This window comes from Octopus bimaculoides, chromosome 5 (genome assembly GCF_046866305.1).
Source record: "Octopus bimaculoides isolate indiv1 chromosome 5, ASM4686630v1, whole genome shotgun sequence".
NCBI lineage: Eukaryota > Metazoa > Mollusca > Cephalopoda > Octopoda > Octopodidae > Octopus > Octopus bimaculoides.
In genome coordinates, this window is record NC_142932.1 from 93937918 (window position 1) to 93959859 (window position 21942).

The 21942-nt window shown below is 38.4% G+C and overlaps 1 protein-coding gene and 1 pseudogene across 12 annotated transcripts in view; both read left to right on the top strand.

The window, feature by feature from the left end:
* LOC106876238 (uncharacterized) overlaps positions 1-20777 on the top strand; it is a 55782-nt gene extending 35005 nt beyond the window's left edge. For 9 of the 11 annotated variants that reach the window (XM_089352654.1, XM_089352651.1, XM_089352655.1 and 6 more), the window contains one exon: positions 5596-7439. In XM_089352654.1, the coding sequence (XP_089208780.1) occupies positions 5609-6055 (447 nt within the window). In that variant the 5' untranslated portion in view covers positions 5596-5608 and the 3' untranslated portion in view covers positions 6056-7439. Of the gene's footprint in view, positions 1-5595; positions 7440-15145; positions 15234-16147; positions 16285-19917 lie in introns of those variants that run through there. The other 2 variants (XM_089352656.1, XM_089352657.1) reach the window with 2 other exon arrangements.
* Positions 20778-20803: 26 nt separating this feature from the next.
* On the top strand, positions 20804-21704 carry LOC149135646 (protein GVQW3-like; annotated as a pseudogene). The gene is made up of 2 exons (XR_016241952.1): positions 20804-20939; positions 21011-21704. The product of XR_016241952.1 is annotated as a protein GVQW3-like (transcript).
* Positions 21705-21942: the final 238 nt, after the last annotated feature.

Sequence of the window (21942 nt, forward strand, 5' to 3'; positions counted from 1 at the left end):
CGCAAGGAATGAAGCCAGTATGCTCCGATGGATGTGTAATGTCAGTGTGCATACTAGACAGAGTATCAGTACCTTGAGAGAAAAGTTGAACTTACGAAGCATCAGTTGTAGTGTGCAAGAGAGACGACTGCGCTGGTATGGTCATGTAGCGAGAATGGATGAGGATAGCCGTGTGAAAAAGTGCCACACCTTAACAGTTGAGGGATCCTGTGGAAGAGGTAGGCCCAGGAAGACCTGGGATGAGGTGGTAAGGCACGACCTTCGAACATTGGGCCTCACAGAGGCGATGACTTCTGACCGAGACCTTTGGAAATATACTGTGTGCGAGAAGACCCGGCAAGCCAAGTGAGACCTAAATCTAAGGCCCAGCCAGCCCACTTATGCGTACCTTCCTTCCTTCATTGGACACTAAATTCCACTTGTGAAGACCTGTTGAGGCAAGTGAAATCGAAATCGAGTTAAATTAAAATTGGATACTAAACCCTACTGCGAAGACCTGTTGAGGCAAGTGAAATAGAAATAGATTGTTGCAAGCGCCCCTGGACTCGCTCTTGTGCGGGTGACACATGAAATGTTTCGAGTGGAATCGTTTGCCAGTGTCCCCGGACTGGCTCATGTGCAGGCGACGCATGAAATCTTTCAAGCGGGATCGTTGTCAGTGCCCCTGGACTGGCTCATGTGCGGGCGACACATGAAATCTTTTGAGCGAGATCGTTGCCGGTGCCCCTGGGCCGGCTTGCGGGTGACAGCGAGATCGTTGCCGGTGCCTCTGGGCCGGCTTGCGGGTGACACATGAGGTTTTTCGAGCGAGGTCGTTGCCGGTGCCCCCGGACTGGCTCATGTGCGAGCGACACATTAAATCTTTCGAGCAGGATCGTTGCCAGTGCCCCTGGACTGGCTCTTGTGCGGGTGACACATGAGGCTTTTTCGAGCGAGATCGTTGCCGGTGCCCCTGGACTGGCTCATGTGCAGGTGACACATGAAATTTTTTCGAGCAGGGTCGTTGCCAGTGCCCCTGGACTGGCTCATGTGCGGGCGACACATGAAATCTTTCGAGCGGGATCGTTGCCAGTGCCCCTGGACTGGCTCATGTGCGGGTGACACATGAGGCTTTTTCGAGCGAGATCGTTGCCGGTGCCCCTGGACTGGCTCATGTGCAGGTGACACATGAAATTTTTTTCGAGCGGGATCGTTGCCAGTGCCCCTGGACTGGCTCATGTGTGGGCGACACATGAATCTTTCGAGTGGGATCATTGCCAGTGCCCCTGGACTGGCTCATGTGCGGGCCACACATGAATTCTTTTGAGCGGGATCGTTGCCAGTATCCCTGGACAGGCTCATGTGCGGGCTACACATGATATCTTTCGTGCGAGATCGTTGCCAGTGCCCCTGGACTGGCTCTTGTGCGGGTGACACATGAGGTTTTTTCGAGCGAGATCGCTGCCGGTGCCCCTAGACTGGCTCATGTGCGGGTGACACATGAAATCTTTCGAGCAGGTTCGTTGCCAGTGCCCCTGGACTGGGTCATGTGCGGGCGACGCCCCTGGGCCGGCTCTTGTGCGGGTGACACATGAGGTTTTTCGAGCAGGATCGTTGCCGGTGCCCCTGGACTGGCTCATGTGCGAGCAACACACGAAATCCTTCGAGCGAGATCGTTGCCAGTGACCCTGGACTGGCTCATGTGCGGGCGACACATGAAATCTTTCGAGCAGGATCGTTGCCATTGCCCCTGGACTGGCTCATGTACGGGTGACACATGAAATCATTCAAGCGGGATCGTTGCCAGTGCCCCTGGACTGGCTCATGTGCGGGCGACACATGATATCTTTCGAGCGACATCGTTGCCAGTGCCCCTGGACTGGCCCTTGTGCGGGTGACGCATGAAATATTTCGAGCGGGGTCGTTGCCAGTGTCCCTGAAATGGCTCATGTGCGGGCGACACATGAAATCTTTCGAGCGAGATCGCTGCCGGTGCCCCTGGGCCGGCTTGCGGGTGACACATGAGGTTTTTCGAGCGAGGTCGTTGCCGGTGCCCCCGGACTGGCTCATGTGCGGGCGACACATGAAATCTTTCGAGCGGGATCGTTGCCAGTGCCCCTGGACTGGCTCATGTGCGGGCGACACATGAATCTTTCGAGCGGGATCGTTGCCAGTGCCCCTGGACTGGCTCATGTGCGGACGACACATGAATTCTTTCGAGCGGGATCGTTGCCAGTGCCCCTGGACTGGCTCATGTGCGGGCGAAACATGATATCTTTCGTGCGAGATCGTTGCCAGTGCCCCTGGACTGGCTCATGTGTGGGCGACACATGAAATCTTTTGAGCGAGATCGTTGCCGGTGCCCCTGGGCTGGCTCATGTGCGGGCGACACATGGAATCTTTCGGGCGGGATCGTTGCCGGTGCCCCTGGGCTGGCTCTTGTGCGTGTGACACATGAAATGCCTTGAGCGAGACGGGATCGTTGCCAGTGCCCCTGGACTGTCTCATGTGCGGGAGACACATGAAGTCTTTCGAGCAGGATCGTTGCCAGTGCCCCTGGATTGGCTCATGTGCGGGCGACACATGAAATTTCTTCGAGCTAGATCGTTGCCGGTGCCGCTGAACTGGCTCTTGTGTGGTGTTCTGGGATTTTTCGAGCGAGATCGTTGCCAGTGCCCCTGGGCTGGCTCTTGTGCGGGTGACACATGAGGTTTCTCGAGCGAGATGAGCGTGGCCTTTGCCAGTACCGCCTGACTGGCCTTCGTGCGGGTGGCACGTAAAAGCACCCACTACACTCTGAGTGGTTGGCTTTAGGAAGGGCATCCAGCTGTAGAAGCACTGTCAAATCAGATTGGAGCCTGGTGTAGCCATCTCGTTTCACCAGTCCTCAGTCAAATCATCCAACCCATGCTAGCATGGAAAGCGGACGTTAAACGACGACGACAATACGTACAGACATATATATATATATATATATATATATATATATATATATATACCGCCTGACTGGCCTTTGTAGGGTTTTCGAGCGAGATCGTTGCCAGTGCCCCTGGACTGGCTCTTGTGCGGGTGGCACATAAAAGACACCATTTCGAGCGTGGCCGTTTTCGTGCGGGTGACACGTAAAAGCACCCACTACACTCTCTGAGTGGTTGGCGTTAGGAAGGGCATCCAGCTGTAGAAACTCTGCCAAATTAGATTGGAGCCTGGTGTTGCCATCCGGTTTCACCAGTCCTCAGTCAAATCGTCCAACCCATGCTAGCATGGAAGGCAGACGTTAAACGATGATGATGATGATGATGATGTGACTTTGGCTCTGATGGGCAAGGCTGATTGGTAGTGGATGAAAAGTTTTCTATTAGCAGCTTTTTTATAGAATTTGGTAAATATGGAGCCATCCTCTGTGATCTTCAGTTGGAAGTTGAGTAGAGTGAGGGTTCTGGGTTTGTCTGGATGTACAATCTTGAATTTGATGTTTATATCAGTGTTATTGAAGGTCCGGTGTATGTTAATGGCCATTAACATATACCGGAACTTCAATAACACTGATATAAACATCAAATTCGAGAAACATATGTGAGAAACGAGATTGTACATATAAACAACAATTGCAGCAACATGACTGACAAGGACATCTACACCAAACAGTTCCTCAGAGATCTAACCCTCCTGAATGGCCACCCACCATCTTTAACTAAACAACAGCTTTATGATAGGATATGAGAGGTTAAAGTATGAAAGAAGAGACCAAAGTAGAACAGGTTCCTTGCTGCAGGGGAGATACATAGCCACTCTCATTATAGGAGAGTTACTGGAATGGACCTGAAAAAGATAGAATAGTGGTGATGAAGTCTTAGGGTGGATCCTCAAGGTATGAAAAGTGTTTTTCCTGGGCATTTAAGAAAATCTATTTTGTGTGGGTTCTTAGTGTTTATTGTTCCTGCACATCTACTACAAGTAAAATCTACTTTTTCTGTTAACCTGCCTATGATACCACTGCACTTGTGTGTCCATTGTTTGCATTGCATACACTATATGGTAGTTCTACTTTTCTACATATCAAGTAAGGCGATGTCCCTGGTTGAAGCTGAGATCTGTTTGTGTTTTCCTACTTACTAAAACTTTGGTTATTGATAAGTTAACTTTAAGGCCTTTTGATTCCAGGTTATGCTTCCATGTGTAGAATTTCTTTTCTAATTTTACTTATAACTTTAGTTATAATATCAAGGTCATCAGTACAAATAAGTTCCCATACTGGTCTTAACCCTTTTGTTGCTCTGTGTTTCTTTCAATTATTTTAAATATAACAAAGAATCTAGTAAAATAACTTGATTATCATTAAGATAGTGTTAGGAACATAAATTGTGTAGGAACATAAATTGTGACTAAGGTCTGGTGGAAGATTTTAATTCAAAATTTATGAAAATGAAACATTTGTACTACAGAGCCAGAGCCAGTTTCAGCCAGGTTGGTATTGAAAGGGTTAAAATCTTCTGTTATCGCCTGATGAATGGGGTGATGGTGGCTGAGAACTGAACCCTGATGAACTCCTACCTACTTACTAAAATTGTTACAGTATACATTGTTAACTCCCTGCTAACTTTTAACGGCTCTGTACATAACTTTTATGACTTTCACAAGCCACCTCCTCAGTGTCCATGTGGTCATAGAGCAAAAAATCCTGTTGAAAAGTTTGATTGTAATCAATGTTAAGTACAGCAGCTTACTTTTAGCTAAGTATTTCTCTTTCTCTTGCAATATGTATACATGCATCTATTTCATATGTGTGTGTGTGTGTGTGTGTGTGAGTGTGTGCATGCCTTTATGTGTTTATAATATATATATACATACATACATATATACATATATATATATATATATATATATATATATATATATATATATAAATAGTAAATGAGTATATGCATATATACGTACAGGTATGTGCATACCGACATCCACCTGTATGTATAGGTGCATATCTGGGTACAGGACATTGCAAACAAACGTAGACGAGAACACACGAGCCACATAGAGAACATTCTCCTTCATCAGCCACCCACGTTTTAACACCGGCGTTTCGACGAGCTTGGGCAGGACGCATCGCTAAAACGGCTCGTCCCATGGATCGCAGATTAAATTTGTATACGCAAATTAAATCTAGCCATGGAGGAATGTAGTGGCGGACTCCATTCTTCACATTCCATTCACAAGGCTTTAGTCAATCCAAGGGTATAGTGGCTCAAAGTATTATGCAGTAGGATTCGAACCTTGTACCACATGATTGCTAATTAAACTTCTTAATCACACAGCATTCAGTTACAGGTGTTGCCTTGTCCTGTTTTCATTCAGTTGCACAAATCTGATATATCTATCATGTTAGCAAAGCTAACAGGAGAATCTGGTGTTGAGGTTGTCATTAACGCAGTCCTCAAACAAATATTGTTTTTACATTTATATACATATATTATATATTTGCACTCAGCTGTAAAACTGATAAACTATTTTTCAACTTTGTAGTTATCATTGAAATTATATTAACTTGATTTGACATAGTGTTATTTCTGAATATTACTGCTAATTATTTTCTTTTATTTTATTTTTATTTTTGTACAGGGATTAATCTACTATGAGTGACCAAAGTCCATATACAATTGAAGAACGATTAGTTGCAGCTGTTTGGATGCATGATCGTGTTCTTAATAATAAAAAAATACCCGAAATTCGGCGATTGTTCCAGGAACGTTTTGGAAAGCCTTCACCTACACCACGCATCTTGAGAGAATGGGAGAAAAAAGTATTTGAAACTGGTAGTGTTCTTGATGCACCTCGTTGTGGTCGACCAAGGACAAGATTTGAACATCTAACTGCAATACAAGAGTCACTTATTCGTTCGCCTTCATTATCAATGAGGAAGCGTTCAGCAGAATTACAAATTCCAAAAAGTACTTTGAGAAAAATTCTTAAGTTAGATCTTCCACAGGATTCAGTGGTTTATGAAGTTCAAAACATAGATGAAGATACAAAAGTGGAAGTATGTCGAGTTATGTTTCAGAAATTTCCATTTTTTGGATGAGGCATCAAACTATATGCATATTGCAGTGTGCATGCAATTATGGTTTACCATATTTTTGTTATTTTTCATTGTTAAAACAAGTCTTCTTTTCTACTTCCAAGAAAGCCTAAATTAATTATTTTTATTTATTTTGTTTAATAATAGTGATTTTGATTACTTTCTTTATCTAATTTAACTCATTTTATGCTTTCATTTCACTGATTCGCCAAATACACATCTTGGAACTGAATAAATACAAGGGCTTCTGCTTTCCTTCTCTTTGATGCTACATCTATCAATTATGAATATTGACAATCATTTAGGTTTTTTTTAAACCTTTTGAATATTTGATCTCGTTTAGATAAAAGTTGCTTACTGGAGCTTTTGCAATTCAATCTTGGAGAAAGTATGTCAAAAGATGTCTTATTGGCTTCATAAGGAAATAGAAACAGTAGTAGTATATAGGCATGTATATGTGAAAGAAGAAGCTCATTTGTATTGTAACCTTGTTAATCTAAATATAGATTTTTACTTTGGATTGTAATTTTCCATCAGAGCCAAAACAACTAAATCAGCATTATTCTGCACATATTTTGCATGAATTATTTAATTAATTTTTTTCTTTGTGTGTTTGTTTATTTATTTATTTTATAGCTTCTCTCAAGACCAGCTAATTGTAAATAATAGTGTCCTACTCTATGAGACTTCTTACACTTCTGTAAAACAATATCATGAAATCATTGATAAATAAAGAATACTGTTAAAAGTCCTCCAATTGGTCTACATAGTTTCATACTAGGATTTGACTAAACAGACATATCTTATGCAATCTGTCTTTAATCCAGACAATCATTTTTTCTTTCTCTCCTTCTGTCTTTCATTATCATTGTCATTTTTTTTGTATGTCTGCAGATAAATGAAGTCAAGTAAGAGTAACGAGCTGTTATTATGAACCTGATTTAAAAAAAAAAATACTGCTAATGGCTATGGGTTTATTGGGGGGATGAATTTTGTATTATTTGTGGCAGATGTCCCTATAAAATAATAAATTTTCATTTGGATTTTAATGAATTAAGACATTGATTGTATCAGACCCTTTACTATTATTTTATAGAGTTTATATTTCATTATATAAATATTGAGAATATGATAAAGAACAAGATGGGGAACCTTATAATGATAGAGCAAAACAGTGTCGAATCTTTACTCTTGTTGCTTTCACAGTGTTTTACTGTTGTCGGATTGTGATCAGAGTATTGACAGCAAAGGATTTGGTAAACTAAATTTTAATTCATTCTAAGCACTTGAGAAATTTTTGTCTTTTAACTTGAAGATTATTTCCAAAGACAAATTAAAGGTTTAATTATAGAAAATATGAGATCAAATAAAATAATTGAAGAATTTTTTTGTAGATTTCTTGTGATTTTATCATGCCATTGTTACAGCTTTTTTTTTTATGTAAACATTTTTTAATGTACAGCAATGTTTAAATATCAGTGAGTCACGTCAAATACTTTAGGGTTTTTTTTTATGTTGGAAAAATCTCTGGAAACATTAAACTTTTATTGTCATATTTCAGGATGACTTTTTTTTTTTTTTTGCTGAATCAGCTCACAAACTATATACTTGTTCTTCACTCCAGCTTTATTATCGTTCTTGTTTTAGTGTCCTTTATCTGAAATCTTTCATTACACACCCTGTGATCTTTTTGGTGACTCTCTCTTCCATGTGTCTCCTTCTGTCCTGTTTAGTCCATTCAGAATGGGTGAATATATTGTGTGTGTGTTTATTTGGCAAAAGAAAAAAAAAATGACTATTCCGAAATATAACAATATCTGTTTCAACACACAATTTTACATCAAGAATCTTGCAAAATAAATACGTTAAACTTTTTCTTTCACAATACAAGTTAGGTAGTGACTAAGTCATTATTGTGATACAATTATCAAACATGGTCAAAATGAAAAATTTTTTACTGATAATATACTGTAATTATTTCTTGTAAAAAAAATCCTTTAGTAAAAGTAGTTAGGTAGTTTTATCATTTTACAGTTAAATAATTTGTGTTAAGAATATCCAACTGTAAAAATGCACTTTAACAATTCTGAAAAGTGTTTGAATTTTCAGAACCCACTTCTGATGTATGTGTAAACTGTTAAAAATGGTTAGCATCTGAGTGGTGAGAATCTAGAATCTTAAAGACTGTTAATCTTGTCATGTCAAGGGCATAACAACCTCTGCCAAGATTAAATACCTCACCTGTAAAGTGGTTGATAATAGGAATGACATCCAGCCATAGAAACCAAATCTAAAATAAAATGTACAAGTGAGATGTGGTCCTTCAACCAATCTATGAAGACAGTAACTCCAAATTAGTATTTACTTGGAGTGTGATGACCTGTCCAACTCATGCAAACATGGAAAGTAGATGTAAAATGATGATTCATGGACGTAAAATAATGGTGATTTCTTTAGTTTTCCTTATATTTGCAGTTAGGGTAATTTTAAAGTACTTTTAACTAGCCACAGGACTCTGTGTTTCCAGGCAAAAAAGGAAATAGAATATTCTTATACTCATCTGATACTCCAGAGTATTAGCAGTTAAGTAAAATGACTTCTGCATTACGGATTTGACTTAATGAGTAATTATTTCTTTTCATTCAGCATTCTCTAAGTTCTAGAGATATCGATATTACTCTTGCTATTTTTCCTTGTGAAATAGCGAAATACTTATACCATGGTAATTTTCTATAGCCCTATAGCCTCTCTTTTATCATCATTATCATCGCTATTCTTTCATTCATTTTTCTGTGCTCACATGGGTTGGGTAGGCCATCATAGACTAAGTTCTGTTCTTATTTGGAACTACTGCCACCTCCTAAATGGGTTGGGATCACATCTAACTTGTACATTACATAATTTTTGATAGGTTTGCTGTAGCTAGATACATTTATTGTGGCAGCAACATTTGAGATTGTTTTGGTTTAGAAAAGACTGTTTTTTCTTCACCAACATTAGAAGGTTGTCTCATCTCCAGCAGGCAAAAAGGAAGTATGGAAAGAAGGCCAGCATGAGGAGCATAGAAATGACTTGGTGGTAGGCATGGATGATAGGTGTGAGAGTGGAAGAATAGAGAGAGAGAGAGAGAGAGAGAGAGAGCGATAAAATGCTACATGATGATTGTTGGTAAAGAGATTCAAAAGGGCTGATGGGGGAAGAGAAAGTGACAGGAAGGAGACTGTATGATGGAAGGAGGAGGACTGGAAATGAGAGTAGATAACAGGGATCTATTTCAAAACGGGGGGGGCACCAGTTTTCATTTATGTTTTATGTAGTGTTTTTGGTACCGAAAGACTTTCAAACTTCGTATACTTATCTATTTTGTGTTATAGAACAGAAAAAAATTTTTGTATTCGAATTTATTTCATGTAAAAAAATTGTCTTATTTCGATAATTTCTACTAATCACTGACGTCTATTCAGTTGAAAACAGTTAGCGCTGTAACGGTGTATATCGTATTAATCCCCTAACCCTAACCCTAACCCTAACTAGACTGTTAACCCTAACCCTAACCCTAAAACTAACCCTAACTCTAGAATCCGAACTCTAAAATTGTTACACACATAGATACGCACAGCGTAATTTATTATATAAACAATATATGCGTATAAATTACGATTAAACCGGATGAAATATGTCACAGGGAATAACATTTTTATGACCGCCCAGCAGTAACTCTATTCAGCTGAATAGACGACAGTGATTGGTTGAAATTACAGAAATACGACAACTTTAACATGGAATAACTTGCGATGTACGTTTTTTTTGTTAAGAAGACTAAGAGTAAAAGATGTTTTATATGACACATTCTACCAGTGTCCCAAGTTTCAAAGTGTTTCGTTAAGAAAATACTGGTGCCCCCGTTTTGAAATAGATCCGATAACAGTGATGAAGAATGGAAGAGTGTTGTGTTGTGTGTGAGAGAGAGAGAGAGAGAGAGAAATTGATAGCTATGAAGATGAGTGATAGTAAGGGAGTGGTGGTGATAGGTGTCAATAATGAATGATAGATGAAGTAATGGGAGAGAGAGAATTATGGTTAACTATGAAGAAGTAGGGATTGAAAACAGACAAATACAATGCAATGTTATCTATTGTTATGCATTCCATGATGTGTGAGAAATTGAGTGATAATAGGGAGGTGTATTGGTTGGGGAAGAGAGTGTAATAGGTGAGTCTAAGGCAGCGAGTGGGAAGAATGATATATTGAGATTCAATATGAACAGAATAGTTAGGAGAAACCAAAATATAGACAGTTTACATCCCAATCTCTATCAACATAGCTTATGCATCTTGTTTTTTCATGCTCATGGGCTGTGCAGGCTCTCTCTAGTAAAGCATGTCACAAATCACTGTCCTTTTTATTCTCCTTCATTTGGTTCAACATCTTGAGATCCCACAGGTTCCATCCACTCTGAGTACTTGGAACTTCTTTATTCAGCTGGCATCCTCCATATTCATCACATGCCAATACCAGCACAGTCTCATATATTGTACACTACATCTGATTCTTCTTTTTTGTTCCTTTTCTTCTCTCAGCTTATTTGTGCTCCATTGTTCATGCACACCACACATCCATCAGAGCATTTTCACCCCTTTTCTTTCCAGCTTTTTCAGAAACTCTGCATTCAAAGATCATGTCTTGCTGCACAAATATTACATAACCTACCTTTCATTCTGAAAAAGAATCACTTTGTTGCCAGTAGAGACATTAACATCCTGAACTTCTTCCGACACATTCTTACTCTGGCTATTATGCTTTGCGAGTGTCCATCTTCACTGCTAATTACATCACTTAGGTAACAAAAGATATTAACTACTCCTAAGCTTTTGATGGAATTCCTCTCACTTGTACTCTTACTGCTAGCTACTCAAGTGTAACCACTGCATTTGGAATTTACCTTAGTTGTTAGCCTGTCTGTGATCCCATTATGCCTCTCGTGCATCCATGCTTTATGATGGGTACACAATAAGGAATACCTGCTTACTCCTTTTCTGCATATCTATTTTAGTTATCCAGTCCTCATCATCTATCTTCACCAATTGACTAGACTTCATACCAAATACATTTAGCATTATTTTCATTCATTTAGAAACATTCCTTATACTTAAGATAGCAAGCCCACATATTCTTTCTACAACAAATTGATGACTTCTAAAATGACTTTCACAGTAATATATCCTACCACTTAGTTTTTATTATCCATGTGCATGACATCCTTTTGAACAGAAGTTTCCTATGTAAAATTGATTCAAAACAATGGTTTCATAAAATTCACTATTTAAAAGAATTTGGTAACTCTGGCATAAAAAAAAGCAATATTATTGAAACTTTTATTGAATTTTATAATTAATGAAAAATTGTAGGTATTTGATATTTTTTGCTGAATCCAAAAGTTTAATTGTTGCTTTAGTTTCAGAAAATTCTAGCTAAATCACTGAAAAGTACACAATCCTTCTAACTCATCCAAAGATTACCTTGAAGAAATGTTAGCACGCCGGGCGAAATGCCTAGCAGAATTTTGTCTGCCGTTACGTTCTGAGTTCAAATTCCGCCGAGGTTGACTTTGCCTTTCATCCTTTCGGGGTCGATAAATTAAGTACCAGTCACGCACTGGGGTCGATGTAATCAACTTAATCCCTTTGTCTGTCGTTGTTTGTCCCCACTATGTTTAGCCCCTTGTGGGCAATAAAGAAATAAGAATGTCTTCTTTACATTTTGAGTTTAAATCCTGCCAGTTGACATTGTTTTATCTTGCCTCTCACGGTCAATAAAAACAAGTGCATCTCTTTTCAGCTATGAGCCCTGAGTCATGCCAGTCATTGCAGGGTTTTACTTGACTAGGGTTTTTAATGTGTGTGTATGGCAATCTCATTTACAGTAGCTGCACTTCTTGAGGGGATGTAACTACCTATTTTTATAGGAATCCTCTTCAACCTCTTAAGTTTTTTTCTCTCTTTCCTTTAATCTTCCTTGAAGTTAGATTAGTTGCCAGTCATTTTATCCCAGCATTTCACATCCATACCATGCTCTATCACACACCACTTGCACAATGAACAAATACTGAAATTCACAACTGTATTCTTTATACAATGTATTCTCATTAAATATTCACCATTAATCAAGTTAATGTATATATATATATACTCTAGCAGGCTAAACTGGTAGCTGCAGTTCGTAATTCTATGACAGCAAGTATTTGATCAGCTATCATTGAAATACGAGCTATTGTATATCATTTGTTTATAACTTAAGTCTTCTCTCTCTCTCTCTCCCCCCTCCCCTTCTCTCTCCCTCCTCCTCTCTCTCTTTCTCTCTATCATATGTAATGGGCATCGTATAGTACACATTTTAATAATTACAGCTTAACAAGTCAAATTAATAAATACAGTTCAAATCGGTGAAGAGCTGTAGTATTTCATTTGCAATGTTCTGTTTAAGCTGTTTCATTAGTCAGCTTCACAGAGAATCCAGTCATCTGTGTCAGCCTTACCTTTAGAACTGAGTCCTGGTTATGTGCCAATTCACATCCTAGTCTTATACAATCCATATTGAATTGAAAGCTTATTAAGCAAAGGATTCCATCATGATTATATATACCCACTTTACAGCAATGTCATTGACTTTAATCTGTGGTTCCCAATGTTTAAGAGGACTAAAAAGTACATCATCATGATCATTGTTTTAACATCCACTTTCCATGCTTGCACGGGTCTGATGGAGTTGATTGAGACAGATTTTTTTTTCAGCTACGTGCCCTTCCTGTTAGTAACATTTGTTTCCAAGCAAGCTAATATTTCCCCATCGCTAGATATATTTCTGCAGAATATTGGAAATGTAAGATTCATTTACAACTAGCGCATGACATCAAGACAAAAGAAATCAAATTTACTGAAATGCACACACACACACACACACACACTTCAGGATGGGCTTTTCAGTTTCTGTCTACTGAATTTACTAGCAAGTCATTTTTGGGCCTGGGGCTATAGTAGAAGACATTTGCTTGTTCAAGGTGCTGTGAAGTGGAACTAAATCCCAAAACTATGTAGTTGAAAAGCAAACCTCTAAACTGCACAGCCACACTTGTGGTATAGTATTATACATACACAGGCCAGCATAGAAAATGGATGTTAAATGATGATTATGATGATTATATATATATCTATCTATCTATCTATCTATCTATATATATATATATATACTTTATTTAAAAGCAGCAGAAATATAACAAAAAAACCGTTACTCAGGAACGTGAAACTCAGAGTAACGTTTTTTTTGTTATATTTCTGCTGCTTTTAAATAAAGCATATTACTCTACCTCTGGTATTTGAGTACTCTTTTTTCCACCTTGTTGCACATTTCATGTGCTTACTCCGGTATATATATATATATATATATATATATATGTACATTGGTGTTATATAAATGTGTATGTGTGTGTGTGTGTGTGTATATATGTATGTATGTATTTTATATTTCTTATACTTCTTGCTATATTTGTTAAGCTGATGCTCTGCTGGCTGTTATGCGTAGCATATGACCAATAAAAATAAAATTCATGCAGTTCTCTTTCTTTTCCACTTCTCAAATTCTTCACTCCCTGTTATTTTGTTGTTTTTTTATGTAGGGAAGGGTAAGGAGGGAGGCCACTTCTATGGATTAAATCTTATAGATATTGGCTATATTCCAATTTATTAGACTAATGCATTTCTACAGACAATGAAGTATTTGAGTTGGAAGAGTTATAGCTAATTGCTCAGATATTGTTTACACTCTACAAATCCTTGTCATGACTACCTCATATATATATATATATATATATATAACTTGTCATTAGTTTAGTGTTTTGAGTGTACTCTTATCTATGGTCATGAATCTTGGGTAATGATCAAAAGAATAGGATCACAAATAGAATCAGCTGAGATTCGGTTCCTGTGAAGGGTCTTTGGAGGAACATCTCTTGATAGAATGCATAGCTTAGAGATCAGAAAGGTACTCCAGGTAGAGCTGTGATTTCTCAAAACTGAGAGGTCACAGTTCTGATACTACGGACATGTGGTAAAACTGTGACTACTTTGGGAAAGAATCACTGGACAGGTTTTATAGGTAAAAAACCCAACAGGAGACCTAGGAGTAGATGGTTGGATACATCAATGAGCTCAGTTAGTCTCAGGGATCCAGCTGGATCAATTGGAAATAGTTGCTTGAGACAAGACTTGATGGAAGGCGTGCTTGAGGACTTGTTCCCATGACCCTCCCAGGAACAGTGGGCAGAGAAGATGAGATTATATATATATATATTCACACACACAAATGTATATCTATGAGTTGACTTAGATAGGTTTTGGCTAGTATAGGCCCAGGCAATGTCTAACTTATATATATATATATATATATATATATATTTTCATTTTTGCACCCTTTTAAAGCCTAGCCAGGCTCATGGGCCCGGTTTCCCAGTTTCAATGGCGTATGTGTTCCCCAGCTGGACGGGACGCCAGTCCATCGCAGCGTTACTCATTTTTGCCAGCTGAGTGAACTGGAGCAACATGAAATGAAGTGTTTTGCTGAAGAACACAACATGTCGGCCAGTTCAGGAATCGAAACCACAATCTTACGATCATGATGCCGACACCCTAATCACTAAGCTACGTGCCTCCACACACACACACACATATATATATATATATATATATAGTGGCATGTAAAAAGCACCCACTACACTCTCAGAGTGGTTGGCATTAGGAAGGGCATCCAGCTATAAAAATATTGCCAGATCAGATTGGAGCCTGGTCCAGCCACTGGCTCTCCAGACCTCAGTCAAACCGTCCAACCCATGCCAGCACGGAAAACGGATGTTAAACGACGATGATGATGATGTGTATCAAAGATTACATAGTTCAATATATCCTTTAAATTGACAGGATGTGATTTATCCAACCAAAAGGTGTTGGCCGAACGTTTAATGATTTATATCCTGTTATTCATACTGTGCTATGTAAGACAAAAAACAATTCTCTGTTAACCAGCTGTTATTTCCTGTTTTAGAATGGTGATGGCGTTCAGTGATAGACGTGTTATACATTCTGCAGTACAGCAGTACAAATGTTCTTGTTGGCAAGGGAAACTACTCCAGGTTAATATTTTCTTTTCCTTGATTATATTCAACCCCTGATGTCAACAGGGCAAAAAAAATATTTGGATGTTTTTGTTGAAAAGATAGTCAAATAATTGATTCTTATTTACCAAACTCAAAAAGCTGTTTTTGTCCAATTTTCTATGCTAGTATATACGGTATTTTTAATTTTAGCAATTGTTTTTACAGCCCTTACTAACACAACCACCATAAAAGTAGAAGTGTAACTAATCTTAGGTAACCAGAGTTATGTACCTTGTCCATAAGAACACCAATGTTTGCAATGAGAGGTTTGAACTTGAGATCATGTAACATGTCCAGCATCTAAAGAGTGTAACAATAGCACCAATGTTACATGAAGTTAAATAACTTCTTGGATCATCTTTAAGTTTCTCATTAGCTACTCATTATCATTCATGTCAGAATAATGGAACTAGCTAGGGATAGATAGCAGTATTCGTAAAACATGGCATTTATGAAATTTCAAATAACTGTTGCTATCAACCTCAGAAATTAACTTTAAAGTTGTACAAATATTTTATATTCATTAATCTGGAGAGGAGCTTCAATGGCCATTGTCTTTTCAGGATTCCTGAACTGGTGAATAGAAATAAATGGGCAAAATTTAACTAAGAGTTAGTGAGCAAAATTTAATTAAGGGTTAGTGACAGCCTATAAAACAATGCACTGATAATATGTATACAACCAACCATGCTAGCACAAATGTAAAATGAATGAACAAATCTGTCTTTCTTACGAGTTAAACATTAGTATTGATTGAGAGAAAAAATATGGAAAGGTAAGTTCCAGAAGGCTGTAGTTAAAGTGAAAGGAAGTAAGATTAATCTATAGATTTTGAGATATTGGTTATTATTTAACATCAACATCAACTTCAATTCATCTTTTCTTTTCAGATGCTTAACAAATTCATGTACATAGAGGTTAATTCCCTGTACATATTCTATGGCATAGTGTAAATCTGTAACGACAGGTTTACAGTGATCATCTGCTTGTATCGCTGTTGCAGATAGAACATTTTCATGCAAGAGTAAGTTGTCTTCAGTTTTGACTTATGCTTGTAGCTTGTTGAATGTGAGATCTTTAAATATTTATTGTATGTTTTTTTTTATTGATTGCTGAACATGGTGTGCCATAGTTCACTGATAATTTGAAGTTATTAATTCAGATTTGAATCTACCTTAACCAAAGAATAAAAGAGGACATTGAAATAAAGCACTGTTTTTAATCAAGTTAAACAATTATAATTAAAATGATTTAATAGGATTTAAAGTTGCAGTTGACTTAGTAAGTAAGCTGCTGATCTATTAATGACAGGGTTTATATTTTGTATGGTGTATTACAATGTGTCCCTGGCAAATATATTTAGCTCTCAACAGCTCCTTGCACTCAGCTGTAAATAGTAAATCATGAAGTGGAACAATTTACTACTTTGAACAGTGATAACCATGTTAAATGTGTTTTGGTAGCTTCTCATGCTGAGCTTAAGTTTTCTGGTTGGTAAAACTTCTAATAGATTGGCATTCTATCCTCAGGTAGTTGGAGGTTTATATCCTCAAAAATGGGATAAGCTCTGACATACAAGCGATACAATGGAGAAAAAAAAAACCCAAAAAAACCTTTGAAATATTTTCCACACAAGAAGTAAACTTTAAAAGAAAAAAAAAAAACAACAGAACAAAATTTTAGAGGTAAAAAGTTCCAAGATTTATTTATTCATTTGGTTAATTCACCAGATAACAAATATTACAAGCACTAAAACACATGGTTTATATCTTTCATAATGATTATATATCAAAAGAAATTAAGCGAGATAAAATTAATTGCTTCAAAAAAGTTATCGTCACATATAGAAATATATAGTTATACAAACAAAATAACATTAAATTTTTTAAAATTAATATTCTGTTGCTTGATTATCATGGTTATTATTATTATTATTATTATTATTATTATTCAGTAGTTTTATTTTTATAACGTGCTTTCACTTCACTACCGAGCGCAGCTCTATGCGCCTTGGGTATGTGCTGTGGTTTGCTGTGGTGCTCTTATGTTTACTGTATTGAAAGTGTTTTGCGTAGAATGTGTGCAGTACCCAGTAGTGCAATTTTCTGTATGTTATATATATTTGTAAGTCCTGGGGTTTTTGTTATGTATTTGTCTGAATATTTTTTTATTATACCTAAGGCACCTACTATGATAGGAATTGTTTCTGTTTTTAGATTCCACATTCGAGTTATCTCTATTTCCAGGTCTTTGTATTTTGAAAGTTTTTCCATTTCTTTTAGAGAAACGTTGTCATCTGCTGGTATTGATACATCAATTAGAAAGCATTTTTTTTCTTCATGATCTTTGACAACTATATCTGGTCTATTTGCCTTAATTTCTCTATCTGTGTGTATTGGCATATCCCAGAGTATGGTTGCTTTCTCGTTTTCTGTGACCTTTTCTGGCGTGTGTTTATACCATCTTTTTTCTGTTGCTATTCCATAATGTTGGCATTATCATTATTATCATTATTATTATTATTTGGAATGTTATTGTTAGTGTTACTTTTATTTTCTTGATTGAAATATTTTCTATAGAAACTAGCAACATATACAAACTCAAATTATTTTCTCTTTTTCATTCTTACAAAGCCAAGTACAATGTTTACAAAAATAGTTAACAAACATTCTTTTTCTCTTTCTGCCATTGGTGTCAATGATTAAAAATAATTATGATTTTCTAACATTGGCACAAGGCCACATGGTTTCAGAGAAGGGTATAATCGATTTAACCAACCCAACATGTTACTGGTACTTATTTTATCAACACTGGAGGGAGAGGGATGAAACGAGGCAAGGTTGACTCAAAAGGATTCAAATGCAAAACATAAAGAGAGGTAACTAAATATCACACAAGGAATTTAGATTAACAACAACAACAACAATAGTAATGTTAATGATGAGTATGAGGATGATTTTAAATATTGGCGCAAATATTTGTAGAAGAGCATAGACAACTGAATCAACTTCCAGTACCTATCTCATCAACTTTAGAAGGAATCGAACTCAGTTAGAAACTGAAAGGAGTTTTGTCTGGCAATCTCCTGTTTCTGCCATTCTTTTCGAATGATTTCTCTTGAAATAAGAATTAGTCCCAATATTGGCACAAGGCTGCAAATTTTGTGAAGAGCGAACAGCTAATTAAATCATCTTCAGCACCTGACTAGCACTTACTCTACTCACCCTTTATGGATGAAAGGTAAAGGTGATCCTGGAAGAATTTGAACTTACAATGTAAAAAGACATTTGCCATCTTATTACAATTATCACTGGTAATAATGATGCAATATCACCACTATTGCTGCTCATAACTGTAAATATATATATATATATATATATATATATATATATATATATATATATGTATCTATGTATATATGTATATATGTATATATATATGTATCTATGTATATATGTGTATATATATATGCATGTATGCATATATATATATATATATATATATGTATTCACATTGACATTACACATCCAACGGAGCATACTGGCTTCATTCCTTGCGAGCTTACGTATGTCCTCAGCAGTTACAGCCCATGTTTCACATGGCAGTGAAACATGGGCTGTAACTGCTGAGGACATACGTAAGCTCACAAGGAATGAAGCCAGTATGCTCCGTTGGATGTGTAATGTCAATGTGAATACCCGTCAGAGTGTAAGTATCTTGAGAGAAAAGCTGAACATTAGAAGCATCAGTTGTGGTGTGCAAGAGAGACGATTGCGCTGGTATGGACATGTGGTGAGAATGGATGAGGATAGCTGCGTGAAAAAGTGCCACACCCTAACAGTTGAGGGAACCTGTGGAAGAGGTAGGCCCAGGAAGACATGGGCTGAGGTGGTGAGGCAAGACCTTCGTACATTGGGCCTCACCGAGGCGATGACTACTGACCGAGACCTTTGGAAATGTGCTGTGCGTGAGAAGACCCGGCAAGCCAAGTAAGATCGTTGCCAGTGCCCCTGGACTGGCTCTTGTGCGGGTGGCACATAAGATGCACCATTTTGAGTGTGGCCGTTGCCAGTACCGCCTGACTGGCCTTCGTAGGATTTTCGAGCGAGATCGTTGCCAGTGCCCCTGGACTGGCTCTTGTGCGAGTGGCACATAAAAGACACCATTTCGAGCGTGGCCGTTGCCAGTATCGCCTGACTGGCCTTCGTGCAGGTGACACGTAAAAGCACCTACTACACTCTCTGAGTGGTTGGCGTTAGGAAGTGCATCCAGCTGTAGAAACTCTGCCAAATTTAGATTGGAGCCTGGTGTTGCCATCCGGTTTCACCAGTCCTCAGTCAAGTCGTCCAACCCATGCTAGCATGGAAAGCGGATGTTAAACGATGATGATGATGATGATGATGATGACGTATATATGTATATATATATGTGTGTGTGTATATATATATGCATGTATACATATATACATATATGTATGTGTATGTATATATATGCATATATATGTGTGTGTATATATATGAGAGCTGTATGAAAAGTTTTGAGCCTAACCTAGAAACAGGGCTGCTAGGTAGCTGAAACAACTTTTTCTGATAAGTATAGTCTTTTCGGAGTATTCTTGCTCATTTTCATGATTCTGATATTTTAATTTTTTTTGTTGCAGATTTTTTAATAAACATGCTTCGATTTTACAAGGAAAATGGAGAAAACTGAGTATCGTGCTGTCATAAAGTACTTTCATTTGAAAGGCATGACTCCATCAGAAATCCATGAAGATATGGTGAGAACCTTAACAGACAATGCTCCTTCATATGCAACAGTCAAACGCTGGGTAAATGAATTCCAGCGAGGCAGGGAGAGTGTGAAAGATAATCCCACACCAAGGAGACCTCCAACTGCAACTACCGAGGACAACATTGACCTTGCTCTTAGTATAATAATGCAAGATCGTTGAATATTATGTCATCAGATAGACGAGAGACTGGGCATCTCAACCGAAAGAGCAGACAACATTGTGACAAAAGAACTTGGGTTCTCAAAGGCTTCTGAAAGGTGAGTCCGTTGCCCTTTGACTCCTGAACAGAAATGCACCAGTTGCACCTTGTCCACAAGCAATCTGGAACTGTTTGAAGCCGATGAAGAGAATTTTCTTGCTTGTTTCATTACTATGGACGAAAGTTGGGTTCATCACTACCAGCCTGAAACCAAAGAACAATCGAAGCAGTGGAAGCACACATCTTCTCCCACCCCAAAGAAGGCCAGGGTCATTCCTTCAGCTGGCAAGGTCATGGTGTCAGTTTTTTTGGATTCTCAAGGTGTCTTCCTGATCAATTACCTTGAAAAGGGTCACACCGTGACAGGGCTGTATTATACTCAGCTACTGAAATGCCTCCGAGAAGCAATCAAAGAAAAAATGCCGGGAATGCTCACCAGAGGATTCCTTTTTCATTATGACAATTGTCCAGCCCACACCTCAGTGGTTGCCATGGCAACAATTCGTGATTGTGGATACCAACTTGTTCCCCATCCGCTTTATTCACCAGACTTAGCCCCCTCTGACTTTCATCTATTCCCAAAAATGAAAAAGCCCTGGCTGGTCACCATTTATATATACAAGGGGTGTCTGAAAAGTTTTGAGCCTAACCTAGAATCGAGGCTGCTATATAGTTGAAACAATTTTTTCTGGTAAGTACAGTCTTTTCGGAGTATTCTTGCTCATTTTCATGATTCTGATATTTTAATTTTTTTTGTTGCAGATTTTTGAATAAACAAGCTTCGAATTTACAAGGAAAATGGAGAAAACTGAGTATCATGCTGTCATAAAGTACCTTCATTTGAAAGGCATGACTCCATCAGAAATCCATGAAGATATGATGAGAACCTTAACAGACAATGCTCCTTCATATGCAACAGTCAAACGCTGGGTAAATGAATTCCAGCGAGGCAGGGAGAGTGTGAAAGATGATCCCACACCAACGAGACCTCCAACTGCAACCACTGAGGACAACCTTGACCTTGCTCTTGGTATAATAATGCAAGATTGCTGAATATCATGTTGTCAGATAACCGAGAGACTGGGCATCTCAACTGAAAGAGCAGACAACATTGTGACAAAAGAACTTGGGTTCTCAAGGGTTTCTGAAAGGTGGGTCCCTCGCCTTTTGACTCCTGAACAGAAATGCACTAGTTGCACCTTGTCCACGAGCAATCTGGAACTGTTTGAAGCTGATGAAGAGAATTTTCTTGCTTGTTTCATTACTATGGACGAAAGTTGGGTCCATCACTACCAGCCTGAAACCAAAGAACAATCAAAGTAGTGGAAGCACACACCTTCTCCCACCCCAAAGAAGGCCAGGGTCATTCCTTCAGCTGCAAAGTCATGGCATCCGTTTTTGGGATTCTCAAAGTGTCTTGCTGATCGATTACCTTGAAAAGGGTCACACCGTGACAGGGCTGTATTATACTCAGTGACTGAAATGCCTCCAAGAAGCAATCAAAGAAAAAATGCCGGGAATGCTCACCAGAGGATTCCTTTTTCATTATGACAATTGTCCAGCCCACACCTCAGTGGTTGCCATAGCAACAATTCATGATTGTGGATATGAACTTGTTCCCCATCCGCCTTATTCGCCAGACTTAGCCAAGTGAGGGAATAATCTATGGCCTCTGCCAGAAGTGTAGCCAGCTC